This window comes from Scyliorhinus torazame, chromosome 9 (assembly GCF_047496885.1).
Source record: "Scyliorhinus torazame isolate Kashiwa2021f chromosome 9, sScyTor2.1, whole genome shotgun sequence".
Lineage (NCBI taxonomy): Eukaryota > Metazoa > Chordata > Chondrichthyes > Carcharhiniformes > Scyliorhinidae > Scyliorhinus > Scyliorhinus torazame.
In genome coordinates, this window is record NC_092715.1 from 49,425,400 (window position 1) to 49,446,675 (window position 21,276).

Sequence of the window (21,276 nt, forward strand, 5' to 3'; positions counted from 1 at the left end):
ATTTTATAAAGAGGGTGCTAGGGAAGATTCCGGCCCTGGATTCACCACCTCAAATGCCACCCACGAGAGGCTGAGGAAGTGCATGCTGAACTACCTGCAGGTAAACGATACGGGGGAGGTCTCAGCAGCGGTGGTCTGGGAAGCGCTGAAGGCAGTGGTGAGAGGAGAGCTGATCTCGATCCGGGCTCACAGGGACAGGACGGATAGGGCAGAAACGGACCGACTGGTAAAAGAGATTCTACGAGTGGATAGGAGTATGCAGGGGCTCCAAAGGCAGGGCTTTTAAGGGAACGACGGAGGCTACAGGAGGAATTTGGTTTGTTAACCACGGGGAGGGCAGTGGAACAGCTCAGAAAGGTGAAGGGGGCGATTTCTGAGCACGGTGAGAAGGCCAGCAGGATGCTTGCACAGCAGCTCGGAAAGAGCGAGGCAGCTAAAGAAATAGGGAAAGTTATTGATGGGGATGGGAACTTAGCTGGGGACTATGCGGGGGTGAGCAAGACCTTTCGGGATTTTTATAGCAGGTTGTACAGGTCGGAACCCCCTGCGGGGCCGGAGGGGATGAGGCACTTTTTGGAAAGGTTGACTTTCCCGAAGGTGGATAGGGAGCTGGTAGAATGGCTGGGGCACCCGATCGGGCTGGAGGATATAGTGGAGGATCTGAAGGCCATGCAGTCAGGCAAGGCCCCGGGACCGGACGGCTACCCAGCCGAGTTCTATAAAAAGTTCTCTGGAATATTGGGGCCGGTGCTGATGAAAGTCTTTAACGAGGCTAAGGAAAGAGGGGCTCTGTCCCAGATGATGTCACAGGCCATGATCTCGCTCATTCTGAAAAGGGACAAGGACCCGGAGCTATGTGGGTCTTACAGGCCGATTTCCTTGCTGAACGGAGATGGCAAACTTCTGGCCAAAATGTTGTCCTCCAGGATTGAGGACTGTGTACCGGACGTTATAGTGGAGGATCAGACTGAGTTCGTTAAGGGCAGGCAGCTGGTGGCCAATGTAAGAAGGCTGCTAAACGTGATCATGATGCCCCTGGAAGGTAGGGAAGTTGACGTGGTGGTCGCGATGGACGCGGAAAAATCCTTTGACCGGGTTGAGTCATGGGAGGTGCTGGAGCGGTTGGAGTTTGGAAGGGGCTTTGTTGACTGGGTTAGGTTGCTGTACCGGGCTCCGGTTGCAAGTGTACGGACAAACAGGACAACTTCAGACTATTTCAGGCTGATTGGGGGATGAGACAGGGATGCCCCCTCTCCCCACTGCTATTTGCGCTGGCGATAGAGCTGCTGGCAATTGCTCTGAGGGCCTTAAGGGGCTGGAAGGGGTTGGTCCGTGGGGGGTGGAGCACAGAGTCTCGCTGTATACGGATGACCTACTGCTGTATGTCTCAGACCCAATGGATGGGATGGAAGAAATTCGGCCAGTTTTCGGGTTACAAACTCAATATGGGGAAGAGCGAGATGTTTGTGGTCCAGGCAAGAGGTCAGGAGAGGTGCAGTCCAGGCGAGAGGTCAGGAGATGTGCAGTCCAGGCTGTCATAATATACATCAATACATTATGGTGCAATCACATACACACACTGATGGACATGCAGTAGGACCAATCAGCATACATAACACCACAGCCAATCACCAGTGAGAGCACAAGCACTATAAAGACAGGGGACAGGAGAGTTCCCGCTCATTCTAGCAGCAGCCAGCTCAGAGCACAGAGCTCACAGCCTGCATCACAGACATTCACCACGTGCTGAATGCCTCACCATAGCTAGTGATAGGAAAGGGTCCACAGTTAAGCTGGTATTGCTTATACCCACGTTTACAGTATGTTAGCATGGTTGAACTGTTAATAAAATAGCGTTATACCACTTTCAGCATTGTTGGCTTGTTTGTAAACCAGAACACCCAACACGACATGGTACAAGGTGTGGCCGCAATCCAGCACTTGTGAGACCTACCTGCAACTTCTCAGCATTCCAGCATCCTACAGCATGGAGAACATCAACCTGCCGCCGCCGCTCCGCATCGCTGGCAATCTTGGGGTAAATTGGAAGGTATTTAAACAGTGCTTCCAGCTCTTCCTCGAGGCCACGGACAGGGAGAATGCATCGGACACCAGGAAAATAGCCCTTCTTCTCTCCACGGGCAACATGCCATCCACATCTTTAACCCGCTGACATTCGCGGACGACGAGGACAAGACCAAGTACAAGACGGTGCTCCTCAAATTCGACACACACTTCAGTATTGAAGTCAACGAAAGCTTCGTAAGGTACCTGTTCCAGCAGCGCCTGCAGGGTAAGGACGAGCCTTTCCAATCCTATTTAACACACCTCCGCATCCTTGCGCAATCCTGAGGCTACGGGCCCACCTCCGACTCCATGATATGCGACCAGATTGTTTTTAGGGTCATGTCGGACATCCTGCGTCAGCAGCTCCTTAAAGTTAAGCAACTAACCCTGGCGACTGCCATAAAGACCTGTGTCCTGCATGAGAATGCCACCAGCCGGTACTCCTACATACAGGCAGCTGAAACGGCGCGGCAAGGGCCCTATGAGGCGGAACGGGTACAAACGATCGGACACCTCCCGGGCCGCAGTCTGGAGAAGGGCGGCCATTTCGCGCGCTTTCCGAGGCCTCCCGCGCTTGTACGCGCCAAACGAGGGGACAGTGATGTGGAGGAACGCAATGCGCAGGCCCGCACCACGCAAGACCGTACCGCGCATGCGCAGTGGCGCAACGAACGCACTGACGTCACGACGTGTGGCAACTGTGGCTCCACCCACTTAAAGCGGCAATGCCCTGCAAAATCGCGGCAGTGCCTACGCTGTGGCAGGCTTGGCCACTATGCTGCCTGCTGTCGAGCAGCCCAGCTTGCCAACCCGCAATGATTTAACCAGCCTCGCAGGAACGTTCGGGCAATCCAACCCACCTTCACCGAGTCCGATCCTGACTTCATGCTGACCAGTGACACCGAGGACAGGGAGCCTTTTCGAGTCGCTGTCATAACCAAGAACAGGCTGTCCCTGAATCGAAAGCACCAGCCGCTGTTGGTGCACAGCATTGATCCGGACAACGAGTGGTGTGCCACCCTGAAGGTCAACCGATCCCAGATCAGATTCCATCTGGACACTGGTGCTTCCGCCAATCTCCTCGCATGGTCAGCATTTCAAACCCTGGGGGTCAAACCAACAATTCTTCCATCCAATTGCCAACTGGTCGACTCTAATGGTAACGTCATCCCCGCCACCGGGTCATGCCAACTCGAGGTGCGCACAACTCGCGAAAAGTTACCCTACCCTTCGAGGTCGTGGGCTCCTCAAAGGACTCCCTGCTAGGCGTATAGGCATGCAAGCTCCTCAACCTCGTGCAGCGCGTACATTCCCTCTCTCCAGAGGACACGTCTGACTTCCAAGATGCGGACTTCAGGGCGCAACTAAGTGCCGTCATCACTCAACACCGAGATGTCTTCAAAGGCATGGGCACACTTCCCTACACATACAAAATCCTGCTCAAACAGGACGCCACGCCTGTGGTTCATGCACCTCGCAGAGTCCCTGCACCCCTCAAGGACCGCCTCAAGCAGCAGCTGCAGGACCTCCAGGACCAAGGAGTGTTTTCCAGAGTGACGGAACCAACCGACTGCGTCAGTTTCATGGTGTGCGCCAAGAAGCCTTCCGCCGAGCTCCGGATCTGTATCGACCCGAAGGATTTAAATCGTAACATCATGCGGGAGCATTACCCTATCCCCAAGCGTGAGGAGATCACGTGCGAGATGGCTCGAGCCAACATATTCACCAAGCTGGATGCATCAAAGGGCTTCTGGCAGATTCAATTGGACAAGTCCAGCAGAAAGCTGTGTACTTTCAACACCCCATTTGACAGGTACTGCTACAATAGAATGCCATTTGGAATCATATCAGCATCTGAAGTGTTCCACCGCACCATGGAGCAGATGATGGAGGGCATTGAGGGTGTGCGCGTCTATGTGGATGACATCATTATCTGGTCCACCACCCCGCAGGAGCATATCAGTTGCCTCCAACGCGTTTTTAAGCAAATATGGGACCAAGGCCTGCGCCTCAACAGAGCCAAATGTTCTTTCGGCCAGACCGAACTCAAGTTTTTAGGAGACCACATCTCCCGGTTGGGTGTGCGGCCGGATGTGGACAAGGTGGCAGCCATCACGACCATGCAGAAGCCGGCGGATAAGAAGGCGGTGCTCCGGTTCTTAGGAATGGTCAACTTCCTAGGAACGTTCATCCCTAACCTCACTTCCCACACCACGGCTCTCCGCAACCTAGTTAGGAAGACGACGGACTTCCAGTGGCTTCCCGCTCACCAGCGTGAATGGGAGGAGCTCAAGGCCAAGCTGACCACCGCCCCAGTATTGGCGTTTTTCGATCCTGCAAGGGAGACGAAATATCAACAGACGCTAGCCAATCTGGCATAGGGACGGTGCTCCTGCAACGAGATGACGCCTCGTCATGGGCCCCTGTTGCCTATGCGTCACGGGCCATGACCCCCACAGAGCAGCGCTATGCGCAAATCGAGAAGGAGTGCGTAGGCCTGTTGACCGGTTTCGACAAGTTCCATGACTACGTGTATGGCCTTCCCCAGTTCACTGTGGAGATCGACCATCGCCGCTGGTCGGCATCATCCAAAAAGACCTCAATGACATGACCCCCTCGCCTACAACGCATTCTGCTCAAGCTCCGGAGATACGATTTCCAGCTCGTGTACACACCGGGTAAGGACCTGACCATAGCCGATGCTCTGTCCAGGGCAGTCACCACTCCGTCCGACCCATAGGGGTTCGTTTGCCAAGTCGACACCCATGTGGCCTTCACGGCCGCCAATCTGCTGGCTACGGGATGAACGCCTAAACCACATTCGCCGTGAGACTGCGGCTGACCCCCTGCTACAAAGTGTGATGCGCCACATGACTGACGGATGGCTCAAGGGACAATGCCCGCAGTTCTATAATATTCGAGACGATCTGGCAGTTGTTGATGGTGTCCTCCTGAAGCTGGACCACATCATGATCCCACACAGCATGCATCATCTGGTTTTAGAGCAGCTGCACGAGGGCCATCCCGGCGTAGAGAAGTGCCGACGGAGGGCCCGGGCGGCTGTCTACTGGCCTGGCATAAATGAGGACATTGCCAACACTGTGCTCAATTGCCCCACCTGTCAGCGGTTCCAGCTGGCCCAACCACAGGAGACCGTTCAGCCCCATGAGTTGGTCACGTCCCCTTGGTCTAAGGTAGGCGTGGACCTGTTCCATGCGCTCGGCAGGGACTATGTTCTCATAGTTGATTATTGTTCCAGCTATCCCGAGGTTCTACGCCTGCACGACATCACGTCATCGGCTATTATCTGTGCCTGCAAAGAGACCTTTGCTCGTCACAGCATCCCACTCACTGTGATGTCGGACAATGGCCCCTGCTTCGCGAGCCAGGAATGGTCTAACTTCGCCAGCAGGTACAACTTTGTACACGTGACGTCCAGTCCCCTGCAATCCCAGTCAAATGGCAAAGCAGAAAAGGGCGTCCACATCGTAAAGAGGCTCCTCTGCAAGGCTGCTGATGCAGGATCCGACTTCTGCCTCGCCTTGCTGGCCTACCGCTTGGCTCCACTGTCCACGGGTCTGTCACCAGCCCAGCTGCTGATGGGTTGCACCCTCAGGACCACTGTACCGTCCATTCACGTCCCAGACCTCGACCATGCTCCGGTCCTTCAGCGGATGCAACAGTCTCGCGCGCAGCACAAGGCGGTGCATGACACTCGAGCGACTGATCTTCCTGCTCTGGCACCAGGTGACAACGTCCAAATCCATCTTCCGGAGGGTGGCTGGTCTGCGACTGCTGTGGTTCTTCGGCTGGTGGCTCCCCGCTCATTCCTGGTTCGTCTGCCTGATGGCTCCATTCGCCGCCGCAATCGGTGTGCCCTTCATCTGGTTCCACGCTCGCTACGCGATCCTCCACCGGTGCCACGCCCTCCTGTTGTCCTCAACCTGGACTTTGTAGAGCTTCCGGATACTCTGCGTCCGTTTGTTTATAGCATTCGTTATTAGTTTTGTTGTTGGTGTAACACCTTGTTTTTCTTTTCTCTGCACCAGGCACCTGTATATAGACTAGCCTCATGTACATAGTTCTGTAAATACTGCACACACATAGTCAGATACACTCATTACACGTTATTTATTCTCACATAGGCACATGTTCTTTGTAAAAAAGGGGGATGTCATAACATACATCAGTACATTATGGTGCAATCACATACACACACTGATGGACATGCAGTAGGACCAACCAGCATGCATAACACCGCAGCCAATCACCAGTGAGAGCACAAGCACTATAAAGACAGGGGACAGGAGAGTTCCCGCTCATTCTAGCAGCAGCCAGCTCAGAGCACAGAGCTCACAGCCTGCATCACAGACATTCACCACGTGCTGAATGCCTCACCATAGCTAGTGATAGGAAAGGGTCCACAGTTAAGCTGGTATTGCTTATACCCACGTTTACAGTACGTTAGCATGGTTGAACTGTTAATAAAATAGCGTTATACCACTTTCAGCATTGTTGGCTTGTTTGTAAACCAGAACACCCAACACGACACAGGCGAGAGGTCAGGAGAGGTGCAGTCGGTAACAATGATGGTCCTCCCGAGATTCTTATTCATCTTCCAATGCCTCCCCATCTTCATCCCGTGGTTCTTTTTTAAGCAGATCAACAAGACTATCGTGGGCTTTGTGTGGAGGGGCAAGTCCCCGCGTGTGAAGAGGGCAATGCTCGAGCGGAGTCGGGAGGGATGAAGGGCTGGCGCTGCAGAATTTCAGCAATTACTACTGGGCGGCTAACATAGCCAAGGTGAGGGGGTGGCTGGTGGGGGAGAGCTGGTGTGGGTGCGCATAGAGGCGGCTTCTTGTAAGGGCACAAGTCTGGGGGCGTTGGTAACGGCGCCTCTGCCGCGGTACTCCAACAGTCCAATGGTGGTGGCGGCCCTGAGAGTCTGGGGGCAGTGGAGGAGACATGTGGGAGCAGAAGGGGCGTCGGTGTGGTCCCCAATCGAAGATAACCACCGGTTTGCCCCGGGATGATGGACGGGGGGTTCCGAATTTGGCGGAGAGCGGGGATTGAGAGGATGGGGGACTTGTTCATAGAAGGAAGCTTCCCAAGTATGAGGGCGCTGGAGGAGAAGTTTGCATTGGCGGGGGGAAATTAATTCCGATATTTACAGGTACGGGACTTTTGGCGGAAGCAGGTACCAACCTTCCCACTCCTGCCGCTAAGGGGGTTCAGAGTAGGGTGGTTTCTGGAGGATGGATAGGAGAGGGGAGCGTTTCGGACATGTATAAAGAGCTTATGGGTTCAGAGGAGTCGCAGACCGAGGAGCTGAAGCAAAAGTGGAAGGAGGAGTTGGGGGGAGAGATAGAGGAGGGCCTTTGGGTGGACGAGTTGGGTAGGGTCAACGTGACCAAAACATGTGCCAGGCTCAGCCTGATCCAATTTAAGGTCGTTCACAGGACTCACATGACAGTGGCCCGGATGAGCAGATTCTTTGGGGTGGAGGACAGGTGTGCGAAGTGTGCGGGGGGGCCAGCGAACCATGTCCACATGATCTGGGCATGCCCAAAACTGAGGGGATTTTGGCAGGGGTTTGCCGACGTCATGTCCATGGTATTAAATACAAGGATGGCAATGAGTCCAGAGGTGGCGATTTTTGGGGTATCGCAGGATCCGGGAATCCAGGAGGAGAAAGAGGCGGACGTTCTGGCCTTTGCTTCCCTGGTAGCCCGGAGGCACATATTACCAGCATGGAGGGACTCAAAGGCCCCAAAATCGGAGATCTGGCTTTCGGACATGGCTGGCTTCTTCTGCCTGGAGAAAATTAAGTTCGCCATGAGACGGTCTCTGTTAGGGTTTGCCCAGAGGTGGCAACCAGTCGTTGACTTCCTCACAGAGAATTAATCGTCAGCAGAAGGTGGGGGGGGGGGGGGGGGGGGGAGCGGCGCGGGCGGGGGGGAGGGGGGGAGGTTAGCGTAGATTTGGGGGGTAAGTAATGGTAGGACCTGTGGGAGAGGGGGGCGGTATTTGCACGATGTTTATATTTTCCTTGTTCTGTACATTGTTGATTTTGTTGCTGTTACAATGCCAAAGAAATACCTCAATAATATGTTTATTTAAAATAAAAATCCCTCTTTTAAAAATATGAATTGACAAAGAAAAAGCAAACAAAAGTGGGTATCCGGTATCATTGTCAAATGGGTCTACAAAACTTTGAAATGGGGAAAATGTATCTAGTGTAGCATGAAGGAAAAAATAACAGATATTTGCAGTGAAATATATTCAGACCATTTTCTTTTTGAAGCTACTGTCCCTCGGTCAAACAACACTGCTGCAAGTTTTGCTCCTTCCAGACAACTATGCATCAGGGCAATCACCCTCAGGATGATATAACTTCAACAACTCCCTCCATTTCTGGACCAGAATTAGGTTCCCAAATGCAGGTAATTTTCTTGTTTTCCTTCATTCCTTCCCCTGTACTTCATTGTATATGACACTAGATAAGCAATTGCAAACATTTAGAAACACAATTCAAAGATCCCAGCAAGTATACATTTCCTTGAAGATTAAAAATTCCAATGGAAAAGGTATGGTTATTACATTATAAAAACAATGTTGCAGTTTTATGATAGGAAAATCATGTTTAATAATCTATTAGAGATTTTTGTGGGTAGCTAACAGGGTAGATAAGGGAGGACAAGTGGATATAGTATATTTGTATTTTCTGCAGGCATTCGATAAAAAGTCACATGAAATGCTGTTAAACAAAATTAAGGCTCATAGGATTGGGGATAATATATTAACGTAGGTTAAGGATTTGTTCGCATACAGAGATTTGGCAGCAGGAATAAATAGATCATTTTTGGGACAATGTGATGTAACTAGTGGAGCACTGCAACGATCAGTCTTTGGGCCTCAGTTTTTCAAAGTCTGTATCAATAACTTAAGCGGGAACCAAATGCAAATGTCCAAGTTTGCTAATGAAACAAAGCTGGAAGGGAAAGTAAGCAATGAGTAGAATGCAAATAAACTGCAATGGGATTTAGACCAGTTAAACAACTGGACAAGAAGGTGGCATGTGGATTATAATTTGGGGAAAAGTGAAATTACCCATTTTGGTAGGAAGCATGGAAAAGCAGAATTTTTTTTAACAGGGGAATGTAATAAATGTTGGTATGCAGAGGAATTTGGGATGCCAAATCAGAGAAAGTCAATGCGCAGGTGCGGCAAGCAATTTGGTAGTCAAATGTGATGTTAACCTTTATTGCAAGGATTTGGGGTAAAGCACCAGTACTTTGGTGAGACCACACCTGGAATACTGTGAACAGTTTTGGTCTCCTTGGCTAAGGAAGGTTGAAGGGGATGCAACAAAGGCTCACTAAATCGATTCATGCATAGGAGCGGTTGACCCCGGAGGAGAGATTGAGTAGAACAGGTCTAAATTCTTTGGAGTTTAGAAAGTACAAAAATCTTTATGGGATTGGCAGGGTGGATGCTGAAAGTTTGTTTCTTTATGGGATTGGCTAGACGTAGGGGTTGTAGTCTGGGCACAAGAAGTTGGCCACATTATACTGAGAGAAGAAATTTCCTCATTTGGAGCATCTTTGGAATTCTCTGTCCCACAGGGCTGGGCATGCTGAGTGCCTACGTATATTCAAGACTGAGATTCATATTTGTGGGCACTAAGATAATCAATGAATATGGGAATGGGTGAGAAAGTGGAGTTGAATTAGTAGTTCAGTCTCCTGCTTCTTTTTCTTATGTTTCATCTTCCTCATGTTGTTTTTCTCCTTAAATTCCTTTGCCGTCGAGCTAATAGCTGGGGGTGTGGGAAAGCACCATGACATTTCTCATTTCTAAAGCACTGATGGGTTGCTGCTCTGCACAAAAGAAAAAATCTGCTTCAACAGACTGTCGAAACACATTACTATAGAAGATTGTCCAATCAGTTGATAAAATATTATATCAGTGAATTTAATTGTATTTTTCAACAACCGATTGTACTTGGTTCCTGTAATTATCTTCTGTAGTTTTGCCTCACAGCCACCTGATACCATCTGAAGTTAAAGGCCGCTCAAATAAATCTGATGAAAATGATAAGCAAGTGGAGAGGGGCTGGGAAGATCACATAAAAGGAAATATGTGTCAGCTTGTAATCTTGGTATCAAACTTTTCTCTCCCAACTGTCTCCTAATCTTGAGTCTGATTTGCCTCACCAAAGTTATTTCTACGAATGATTTTTTTTCCAAAACAACGGGCTGGATTCCCCCAGGAGCATTTTCTCGGCTGCGCGCCCTTTACTGGCGGCAGGAACAATAATCAATAACAAATATGTCAATCCCCATATCAATAACAACGATCCCATCCTCCCACCAAACCCCAAACATGAGCCCGCATGTTCACACAAACAAATGACAAAAAGGAATTAGGGATCACCCATACTCATCATTAACACACACAGCCCCCCTCCCCCCAACCCTCCCACCCACCCCAACTAATGTTCGATGTTGTCCAGTTCTTGAAAGTGCACAATGAATAATGTCCATGAATTGTAAAACCTCTCCATCCTTCCCCTCAGTTCAAACTTAACCTTGTCAAGAGTTAAGAAATCCAATAGGTCCCCCGCCACGCCAGGGCACAGGGTGGAGAGGTTTCTCTCCAACCTATCAGGATCTGCCTTCGGGCGATCAACGAGGCGAAGGCTACAACATGCCTCCACACCCGTTTCCAACCCTGGCTGGTCCAAAACCCCGAATATGGCCTCCCGGGGCCCTGGTCCAGTTTCACGTGCACCACTTTAGAAATTACCCTAAAAACATCCTTCCAGTAATCCTCTAGCTTTGGACAGGACCAAAACATATGAACGTGATTAGCACCCCCCCCCCCCCCCCCCCCCCAACGTTCACACACATCTTCTACTCCTTCAAAGAATCGATTCATCCTTGCCCTCGGAGGTGTGCTCTGTATACCACCTTCAGCTGTATCAGCCCCAACCTCGCACAGGAGACGGAGGCATTCACTCTGCGGAGCACCTCACACCAGAACCCCTCCTCCATAACCTCTCCCAACTCTTCCTCCCACTTTGCTTTGATCCCTTCCCGTGGTGCCTTCTCCTCTTCCAAAATAGCTCCGTAAACCGCTGACACTACCCCCTTCTCCAGTCCCCCTGTCATCAGCACCTCCTCCAGCAATGTGGAGGCTGGCTCCTCCGGGAAATCCTGTATCTCCTTTCTGGCAAAATCTCGAACCTGCATGTATCTAAACATTTCCCCCTGTTCCAGCCCATACTTCGCTTCCAGCTACTTCAATCCTGCAAACTGACCCCTGAGAAACAAATCTTTTAGTGTCTTAATCCCCTTCTCCTCCTATTTCTGAACATTTCCATCCCACTTCCCTGGCTCAAATCTGTGGTTCCCCCGAATCGGCAGTTCCCTTGACCCTGCCCCCCGCCCGAAGTGTAGGCGAAACTGCCTCCAAATTCTCAATGAAGCTATTATTACCGGACTCCCTGAGTACTTCCCCGGGGCCATCGGGAGCGGCGCTGTTGCTAGTGCTTTCAATACCGACCCCCTGCACAAACTCTCCTCCATTCTGACCCACAGGAATCAACCCCTCTGACCCAGCTCCACACCTTCTCCGCATTCGCCGCCCAGTAGTAATACATCAGGTTCAGAAGACCCAAACCCCCTGCCTGCCTTCCCCTCTGTAGCAGCACCTTTCTAACTCTGGCCACCTTCCCTCCCCATATGAACAACGTAATCCTTCCCTCAATCTCTCTGAAAAAAACCTTTGGCAGGAAAATCGGCAGGCATTGAAAAATAAACAGAAATCGCGGCAACACGTTCATTTTAACCGCCTATACCCGACCCGCTAGTGACAGAGGCAGACCATCCCACCTTGCCAGATCAGTTTTCACTCTCCCCACCAAACTAGACATGTTGTACCTGCGGAGCCATCCCTACTCCTGGGCAACCTGCACCTCCAGGTACCTAAAGTGAGTCCCTGCCCTACGGAATGGCAACCCCCACCCCACCCCTGCCCCCACCCCGGCCGAGACACCATAAAATATTCACTCTTGTCTAGATTTAGTTTGTACCCCGAGAAAGACCCAAACACTCAAAGCAGCTCCAATATTCCCCCTATCGACACACTCGGTTCCGACACGTATAACAGCAAGTCACCGGCATATAAGGACACCCTATGCTCTATCCACACACCCCCCCCCCCCACCCCCCACTATTCCTTTCCATACCCCCAAACTTCTTAATGCGATGGCCAACGGCTCAATCGCGAGTGCAAACAGCGGGGGGACATAGGATATCCCTGCCTAGTCCTACGGTGGAGAGAAAAGTATCTCGAGCTGATGTTGTTTGTGCGGACACTTGCACTCGGCTCCATATATAGTAGCTTTATCCAGTTCACAAATCTTGGTCCAACTCCAAACCGCTCCAGAACTGCCATCAAGTACCCCTACTCTACCTGGCCAAATGCCTTCTCAGTGTCCAAAGCCACAACCACCTCTGTTTCCTTCCCTTCCGCCGGTGCCGTAACAACGTTCAATACCCTTCTAACGTTTGAAAAGAGCTGCCTCCCTCTCACAAACCCAGTCTGATCTTCACCTATCACCTTTGGGAGGCACTCCTCCAGCCTACCCGCCAGTACCTTCGCCAATACTTTTGCGTCCACATTCAAAAGTGATGTAGGCCTATACGACTCACACTCCGTTGGATCCTTATCTTTTTTTTAGCAACAGGGAAATCGATGCCTGCTCCAACGTTTGTGGCAACACCCCCTTCCCTATCACCTCTTCAAACATCCCCACCATCAGGGGAGCCAGCTTATCCTTGAATTTTTTATAATATTCCACCGGAAACACATCCGGCCCTGCCACCTTCCCTGACTGCATCCTCCCAATCACATCCTTTATCTCCTGCTCCACTATCGCTCCTTTGAATGTAGCCCTGTCCGCCTCACCTAACCTCAGGTACTCCAACCCATCCAGAAATTCCTGCATCTCACGGTCTCCCCCAGGTGGCTCTGACCTGTACAACCTCTCATAAATATCCTCAAAGACCTTGTTCATCAGATCCGGAGCCACCACCAACTTCCCTGCCCTATTCCTCACCTGAACAATTTCCCTTACCGCTGCCTCCCTCCGGAGCTGACCTGCTAACATATCTTATCTCCATGTTCGTAAACTGCACCCCTTGCTCATATCAGTTGGCGCACCGCTTTCCTGTAGATAGTTGGTCAAAGCTCGCCTGTAGTTCCTTCCTCTTTTCCAACTTCGCTGGGTCCCCATCCTCTGCATAACGCCTATCTACCTCCAACTTCTCATCTATTACCCTCTGCCGCTCCAACCTCTCTTTTTCCACCCTGGCCTTAAACAAAATGACCTCACCCTCACCACCACCTTTAGAGCCTCCCAGACAACTGCCTTCGACACCTCACCTATACAGTTGAAACCTACATATTCCTCAATTACCTTTTCAATTTTGTCACAGAACCCTTGGTCCCCCAAAAGTCCCACATCTAATTTCCACCCCGGCCTCTGCGCTACCCCTTTCTCCAGTACCATATCCACCCAATGCGGAGCATGATCTGACCCTGCAATTGCCGAGTATTCCATCCCTTAACCCCAGCCAGCAAAGCCTTCCACACCACGAAAAGGTTGATCCGCGAGTATACCTTATGGACTGCTGAGAAAACAGAGTATTCCCGTTCCCTCAGGTGCAGAATCCTCCAAGGGTCCACCCCTCCCATTTCCACCATTAGCCCAGCCAACGCCTTCGCCGCCCCTGATGGGACCAGCGAGTGCGGCTGTGACCTGTCCAACGTTGGCTCCTGCACCAAGTTCCAGAACCCCCCCCACTATCAGTTCGTGTGTGTCCAAGTCGTGTGGCCCCAAACCTTCTTTGTGAATCCCACATTGTCCCAATTGGGACCATATACACTTACCAGCGCCACTAACCTCCCCTCCAACGCCCCTGTCACAATCACATACCTTCCCCCCTGATCTGCCACCAACTTCTCCATCTGGAAGCGTACTCTTTTGCTGACCATTACCACTACCCCTCGAGCCCTTCCGTCAAATCCAGAGTGAAACACCTGACTAACCCAGCCCTTTTTAAGTCTCACCTGGTCCTTCACCCTCAAGTGAGTCTCCTGCAGCATTGCTACATCGGCTTTCATAGAACATAGAAAATACAGCACAGAACAGGCCCTTCGGCCCACGATGTTGTGCCGAACCTTTGTCCTAGATTAATCACAGATTATCATTGAATTTACAGTGCAGAAGGAGGCCATTCGGCCCTTTGAGTCTGTACCGGCTCTTGGAAAGAGCCCCCTACCCAAACTCAACACCTCCACCCAACACCAAGGGCAATTTTGGACACTAAGGGCAATTTATCATGGCCAATCCACCTAACCTGCACATCTTTGGACTGTGGGAGGAAACCGGAGCACCCGGAGGAAACCCACGCAGACACGGGGAGGATGTGCAGACTCCGCACAGACAGTGATCCAAATCGGAATCGAACCTGGGACCCTGGAGCTGTGAAGCAATTGTGCTATCCACAATGCTACCGTGCTGCCCTTAAGAACAAATAAATCTACACTATATCATTTTACCGTAATCCATGTACCTATCCAATAGCTGCTTGAAGGTCCCTAATGTTTCTGACTCAACTACTTCCACAGGCAGTGCATTCCATGCCCCCACTACTCTCTGGGTAAAGAACCTACCTCTGATATCCCTCCTATATCTTCCACCTTTCACCTTAAATTTATGTCCCCTCGTAATGGTTTGTTCCACCCGGGGAAAAAGTCTCTGACTGTCTACTCTATCTATTCCCCTGATCATCTTATAAACCTCTATCAAGTCGCCCCTCATCCTTCCCCGTTCTAATGAGAAAAGGCCTAGCACCCTCAACCTTTCCTCGTAAGACCTACTCTCCATTCCAAGCAACATCCTGGTAAATCTCCTTTGCACCTTTTCCAAAGCTTCCACATCCTTCCTAAAATGAGGCGACCAGAACTGTACACAGTACTCCAAATGTGGCCTTACCAAAGTTTTGTACAGCTGCATCATCACCTCACGGCTCTTAAATTCAATCCCTCTGTTAATGAACGCGAGCACACCATAGGCCTTCTTCACAGCTCTATCCACTTGAGTGGCAACTTTCAAAGATGAATGAACATAGACCCCAAGATCTCTCTGCTCCTCCACATTGCCAAGAACTCTACCGTTAACTGTGTATTCCGCATTCATATTTGTCCTTCCAAAATGGACAACCTCACACTTTTCAGGGTTAAACTCCATCTGCCACTTCTCAGCCCAGCTCTGCATCCTATCTATGTCTCTTTGCAGCCGACAACAGCCCTCCTTACTATCCACAACTCCACCAATCTTCGTATCGTCTGCAAATTTACTGACCCACCCTTCAACTCCCTCATCCAAGTCATTAATGAAAATCACAAACAGCAGAGGACCCAGAACTGATCCCTGCGGTACGCCACTGGTAACTGGGATCCAGGCTGAATATTTGCCATCCACCACCACTCTCTGACTTCTATCGGTTAGCCAGTTCGTTATCCAACTGGCCAAATGTCCCACTATCCCATGCCTCCTTACTTTCTGCAGAAGCCTACCATGGGGAACCTTATCAAATGCCTTACTAAAATCCATGTACACTACATCCACTGCTTTACCTTCATCCACATGCTTGGTCACCTCCTCAAAGAATTCAATAAGACTTGTAAGGCAAGACCTACCCCTCACAAATCCGTGCTGACTATCCCTAATCAAGCAGTGTCTTTCCAGATGCTCAGAAATCCTATCCTTCAGTACCCTTTCCATTACTTTGCCTACCACCGAAGTAAGACTAACTGGGCTGTAATTCCCAGGGTTATCCCTAGTCCCTTTTTTGAACAGGGGCACGACATTCTCCACTCTCCAATCCCCTGGTACCACCCCTGTTGACAGTGAGGACGAAAAGATCATTGCCAACGGCTCTGCAATTTCATCTCTTGCTTCCCATAGAATCCTTGGATATATCCCGTCAGGCCCGGGGGACTTGTCTATCCTCAAGTTTTTCAAAATGCCCAACACATCTTCCTTCCTAACAAGTATTTCCTCGAGCTTACCAATCTGTTTCACACTGTCCTCTCCAACAATATGGCCCCTCTCATTTGTAAATACAGAAGAAAAGTACTCGTTCAAGACCTCTCCTATCTCTTCAGACTCAATACACAATCTCCCGCTACTGTCCTTGATCGGACCTACCCTCGCTCTAGTCATTCTCATATTTCTCACATATGTGTAAAAGGCCTTGGGGTTTTCCTTGATCCTACCCGCCAAAGATTGTTCATGCCCTCTCTTAGCTCTCCTAATCCCTTTCTTCAGTTCCCTCCTGGCTATCTTGTACCCCTCCAATGCCCTGTCTGAACCTTGTTTCCTCAGCCTTACATAAGTCTCCTTTTTCCTCTTAACAAGACATTCAACCTCTCTTGTCAACCATGGTTCCCTCACTCGACCATCTCTTCCCTGCCTGACAGGGACATACATATCAAGGACACGTAGTACCTGTTCCTTGAACAAGTTCCACATTTCACTTGTGTCCTTCCCTGACAGCCTATGTTCCCAACTTATGCACTTCAATTCTTGTCTGACAACATTGTATTTACCCTTCCCCCAATTGTAAACCTTGCCCTGTTGCACGCACCTACCCCTCTCCATTACTAAAGTGAAAGTCACAGAATTGTGGTCACTATCTCCAAAATGCTCCCCCACTAACAAATCTATCACTTGCCCTGGTTCATTACCAAGTACTAAATCCAATATTGCCCTTCCTCTGGTCAGACAATCTACATACTGTGTTAGAAAAGCTTCCTGGACACACTGCACAAACACCACCCCATCCAAACTATTTGATCTAAAGAGTTTCCACTCAATATTTGGGAAGTTAAAGTCGCCCATGACTACTACCCTGTGACTTCTGCACCTTTCCAAAATCTGTTTCCCAATCTGTTCCTCCACATCTCTGCTACTATTGGGGGGCCTATAGAAAACTCCTAACAAGGTGACTGCTCCTTTCCTATTTCTGACTTCAACCCACACTACCTCAGTAGGGTGATACTCCTCGAACTGCCTTTCTGCAGCTGTTATACTATCTCTAATTAACAATGCCACCTCCCCCACCTCTTTTACCACCCTCCCTAATCTTATTGAAACATCGATAACCAGGGACCTCCAACAACCATTTCTGCCCCTCTTCTATCCAAGTTTCCGTGATGGCCACCACATCGTAGTCCCAAGTACCGATCCATGCCTTAAGTTCACCCACCTTATTCCTGATGCTTCTTGCGTTGAAGTATACACATTTCAACCCATCTCCGTGCCTGAAGGTACTCTCCTTTGTCAGTGTTCCCTTCCCCACTGCCTCATTACACGCTTTGGCATCCTGAATATCAGCTTCCTTAGTTGCTGGACTACAAATCCGGTTCCCATTCCCCTGCCAAATTAGTTTAAACCCTCCCGAAGAGTACTAGAAAACCTCCCTCCCAGGATATTGGTGCCCCGCTGGTTCAGATGCAACCCGTCCTGCTTGTACAGGTCCCACCTTCCCCAGAATGCGCTCCAATTATCCAAATACCTGAAGCCCTCCCTCCTTCACCATTCCTGCAGCCACGTGTTCAGCTGCACTCTCTCCCTATTCCTAGCCTCGCTATCACATGGCACCGGCAACAAACCAGAGATGACAACTCTGTCTGTCCTGGCTTTTAACTTGCAGCCTAACTCCCTGAACTTGTTTATTACCTCCACACCCCTTTTCCTACGTATGTCGTTGGTACCAATGTGCACCACGACTTCTGGCTGCTCCCCCTCCCCCTTAAGCATCCTGAAGACACGATCCGAGACATCCCTGGCCCTGGCACCCGGGAGGCAACATACCTTCCGGGAGTCTTGCTCGCGACCACAGAATCTCCTATCTATTCCCCTAACCATTGAATCTCCTACTACTATTGCTTTTCTATTCTCCCCCCTTCCCTTCTGAGCCCCAGAGCCAGACTCAGTGCCAGAGACCTGGCCGCTAGGGCCTTCCCCCGGTAGGTCATCCCCCCCAACAGCATCCAAAACGGTATACTTGTTTTGAAGGGGAACGGCCACGAGGGATCCCTGCACTGTCTGCCTGTTTGTTTTTTTCCCCCTGACTGTAACCCAGCTATTCTTGTCCTGTACCTTGGGTGTGGTTACCTCCTTGTAACTCTTCTCAATCACCCCCTCTGCCTCCCGGATGATCCGAAGTTCATCCATCTTCAGCTCCAGTTCCCTAACACGGTCTTTGAGGAGCTGAAGTTGGGTGCACTTCCCGCAGGTATAGTCAGCGGGGACACCGGTGGTATCCCTCACCACCCACATCCTACAGGAGGAGCATGCAACTGACCTAGCCTCCATCCCCTCTTACCTGACAGAATATAGCTGCCCTGTGGACTAACTAGATCTCCGCCCTCCGACTCTGCTCCCAGTCAGCTACACTTTCTGTAAACTCCTGGCTCTCTTTTCACTCTTTGCGGAAATGTCGGAAACAAAATGAAAGGAGAACCTTACTCCCTCCTCACCTAACTCCCTCGGTCACCAAACTCTTACTATAGCACTCAAAATGCACCAAATTCAGCACTCCCTCGGTCACCAAACTCTTACTATAGCACTCAAAATGCACCAAATTCAGCATTCCCTCGGTCACCAAACTCTTACTATAGCACTCAAAATGCACCAAATTCAGCACTCAGTGCAAACAAAGTCTGCACTGTAGGGGATCACTTTTATACTGTGAATCTAGCCTCTGAAAACTGGCCTAATCCAATTAACTAATTAACAAGCTCCAGCTGCAAGTGCCTACAAGTAGAAGCTTGTTTAAAGCTGATTGAAAATTCACCTTCTTCTAAACCAAACAGCAACTTTTAAGTTAATTAACTAAATTTCAAACTTTTAAGATGCGCCAGCATCCTTGACCTCTTGACCGGACCTCCTAACCCCCTCACGTTAATTAATGCCCACTTAAGGACCTCATCCCACCCCTGCTGGCAGGGAGGCTCGCCATGCATTGAGGAGAACAGGAAAACCCTGGTGTACTTGCTTACAGGTTCCTGGGTGGGTAGGGGGAGTTCCCTTGCTCAAAGGCAATCAGTGCCAGATCGATTGACAAGGCATCATGAAGCGGGTTCTTTGATAGCCATCCCCTGCCCTTGCTGCCAACCTCTCTTCTCTTCCCTATCAACATCTCCTCCCCTTCCCATCATCCCCCACCTCACAGCCCCTTTCCTGCCATTGCTCACATGTGCCTGAGTGCTTCTTCAATCCTGGACCTTAAATGCTGTAATACCAGCAGCAGCCATTACACTAGGCCCTATAACGCAATATATTTGGCTTAAAGTTTGCGGTGTGTCATGAAGCCATTAAGGGCCCTCACTGCTGATCTTGAATAAGTCTCGCTGAGAGATCCAGAGATCTCTCTGGTGAGAATTCCACCTCTACTGCTTTGCAGTGGTACTGCAGCTAATTACAGTGTTCTTCATTCGGGATTTCCCAGTGTGGGACTGGAGTAATGTCATCAAACTGTCTGATTTGGTTGATTTGATTTGATTTATTGTCACATGTACCGAAGTACAGTGAAAAGTATTTTTCTGCAGCCGAGGAACATACACAGTACGTACATAGTAGACACAAGAATAATCAACAGAGAACATTGACAAATGGTACATCGACAAAACAGTGATTGGTTACAGTGCGGAACAAGGGGCCAAACAAAGCAAACACATGAGCAAGAGCAGCATAGGGCTGTGTGAATAGTTTTCTTACAGGGAACAGATCAGTCCGAGGAAGAGTCGTTGAGGAGTTATGTAGCTGCGGAGAAGAAGCTGTTCCTATGTCAGAATGTGTGAGTCTCCAGACTTCTGAACCTTCTGCCTGATGGAAGGGTCTGGAAGAGGGCAATGCCTGGGTGGGAGGGGTCTCTGATAATGCTGTCTGCCTTCCTGAGGCAGCGAGAGGTGTATACAGAATCAATGTGGGGGTGGCAAGTTTGTGTGATGCGTTGGGCTGAGTTCACCACAGTCTGCAGTTTCTTGCAATCTTGGACCAAGCAGTTGCCATATCAGGCTTGACTGTTGCATCAACGTGAGTGGACCAGGACAGACTGTTGGTGATGGTGACCCCCAGGAACTTAAAGCTATCGACCATCTCCACTTCGGAGCCATTGATGCAGACAGGAGTGTGTATCGTGCTGCGCTTCCTGAAGTCGATCATCAGTTCCTTGGTCTTTCCAACGTTTAGAGAGAGGTTGTTTTCGGTACACCATGCAACCAAGTGATTTATCTCCCTCCTGTAGTCTGATTTGTCGTTGTTTGAGATGCGGCCCACCACAGTCGTATCATCCACAAACCTATAGATTGAGTTGGAGTTAAATCTTGCCATACAGTCATGTGTGTATAGGGAGTACAGTAGAGGACTGAGCACACATCCTTGCGGGGCTCCGGTGTTGAGGACTATTGTGGAGGAGGTGCTGTTGCCTATCCTGACAGAGGATCCAGCCGCATAGGGAGGGGTCAAACAAGGGGTCTGAGCAGGTAATTACATTGAAGGATTTTCACAGACACACAGCAGGAAACAAAACACACAAAAATAAAATAATTCTGAAACATTTTTTCATATAGCAATTGAAGATTCATATGGGCACAGGTACGAAGCTGAAATGTCCTGTGAAAGTATATTTTTAAAAAAGCTTTAAAAAGCTACTAACTAACCATTGACCAACCCGCCAGAATGATAAATTACTTTGCCAGGGCGAGTTCCATTGGGCATCACATCTTGTTAATCAATTCTCAGCTAAAAACTCAGTTGCATTTGATTGAAGCCTACTTGTGACAATAAGCGATTATTATTGAACATTTTTAAGGATTATTAACACTAATGTGGGAGCGGGAATGTTGAAATTCTTCTCATTTCAAATATTACTAGTGATTCACAGTACAGCTTGTGTCAGAACCTTGAATGACAGACTGCAACATCAGGATTTCCATGTTAATCTGCACATCCTGACGTTGCAATCAGTTTCAGAGGGGTAATGGTGGTGGCATTGACAGTTCCCCACCAACCCTCCCTTTAAGGGTGGCACGGTGGCATATTGGCTAGCACTGCTGTCTCTCAGC

At 49.8% G+C, this 21,276-nt stretch overlaps 1 protein-coding gene across 1 annotated transcript in view; it reads left to right on the plus strand.

The window, feature by feature from the left end:
• LOC140429963 (organic cation/carnitine transporter 2-like) overlaps positions 1 to 21,276 on the plus strand; it is a 317,607-nt gene that overhangs the window by 258,868 nt on the left and 37,463 nt on the right. Inside the window, exon 13 of the mRNA XM_072517551.1 lies at positions 8,372 to 8,510. Within this exon, the coding sequence (XP_072373652.1) occupies positions 8,372 to 8,510 (139 nt within the window). The remainder of the gene's footprint in view (positions 1 to 8,371; positions 8,511 to 21,276) is intronic.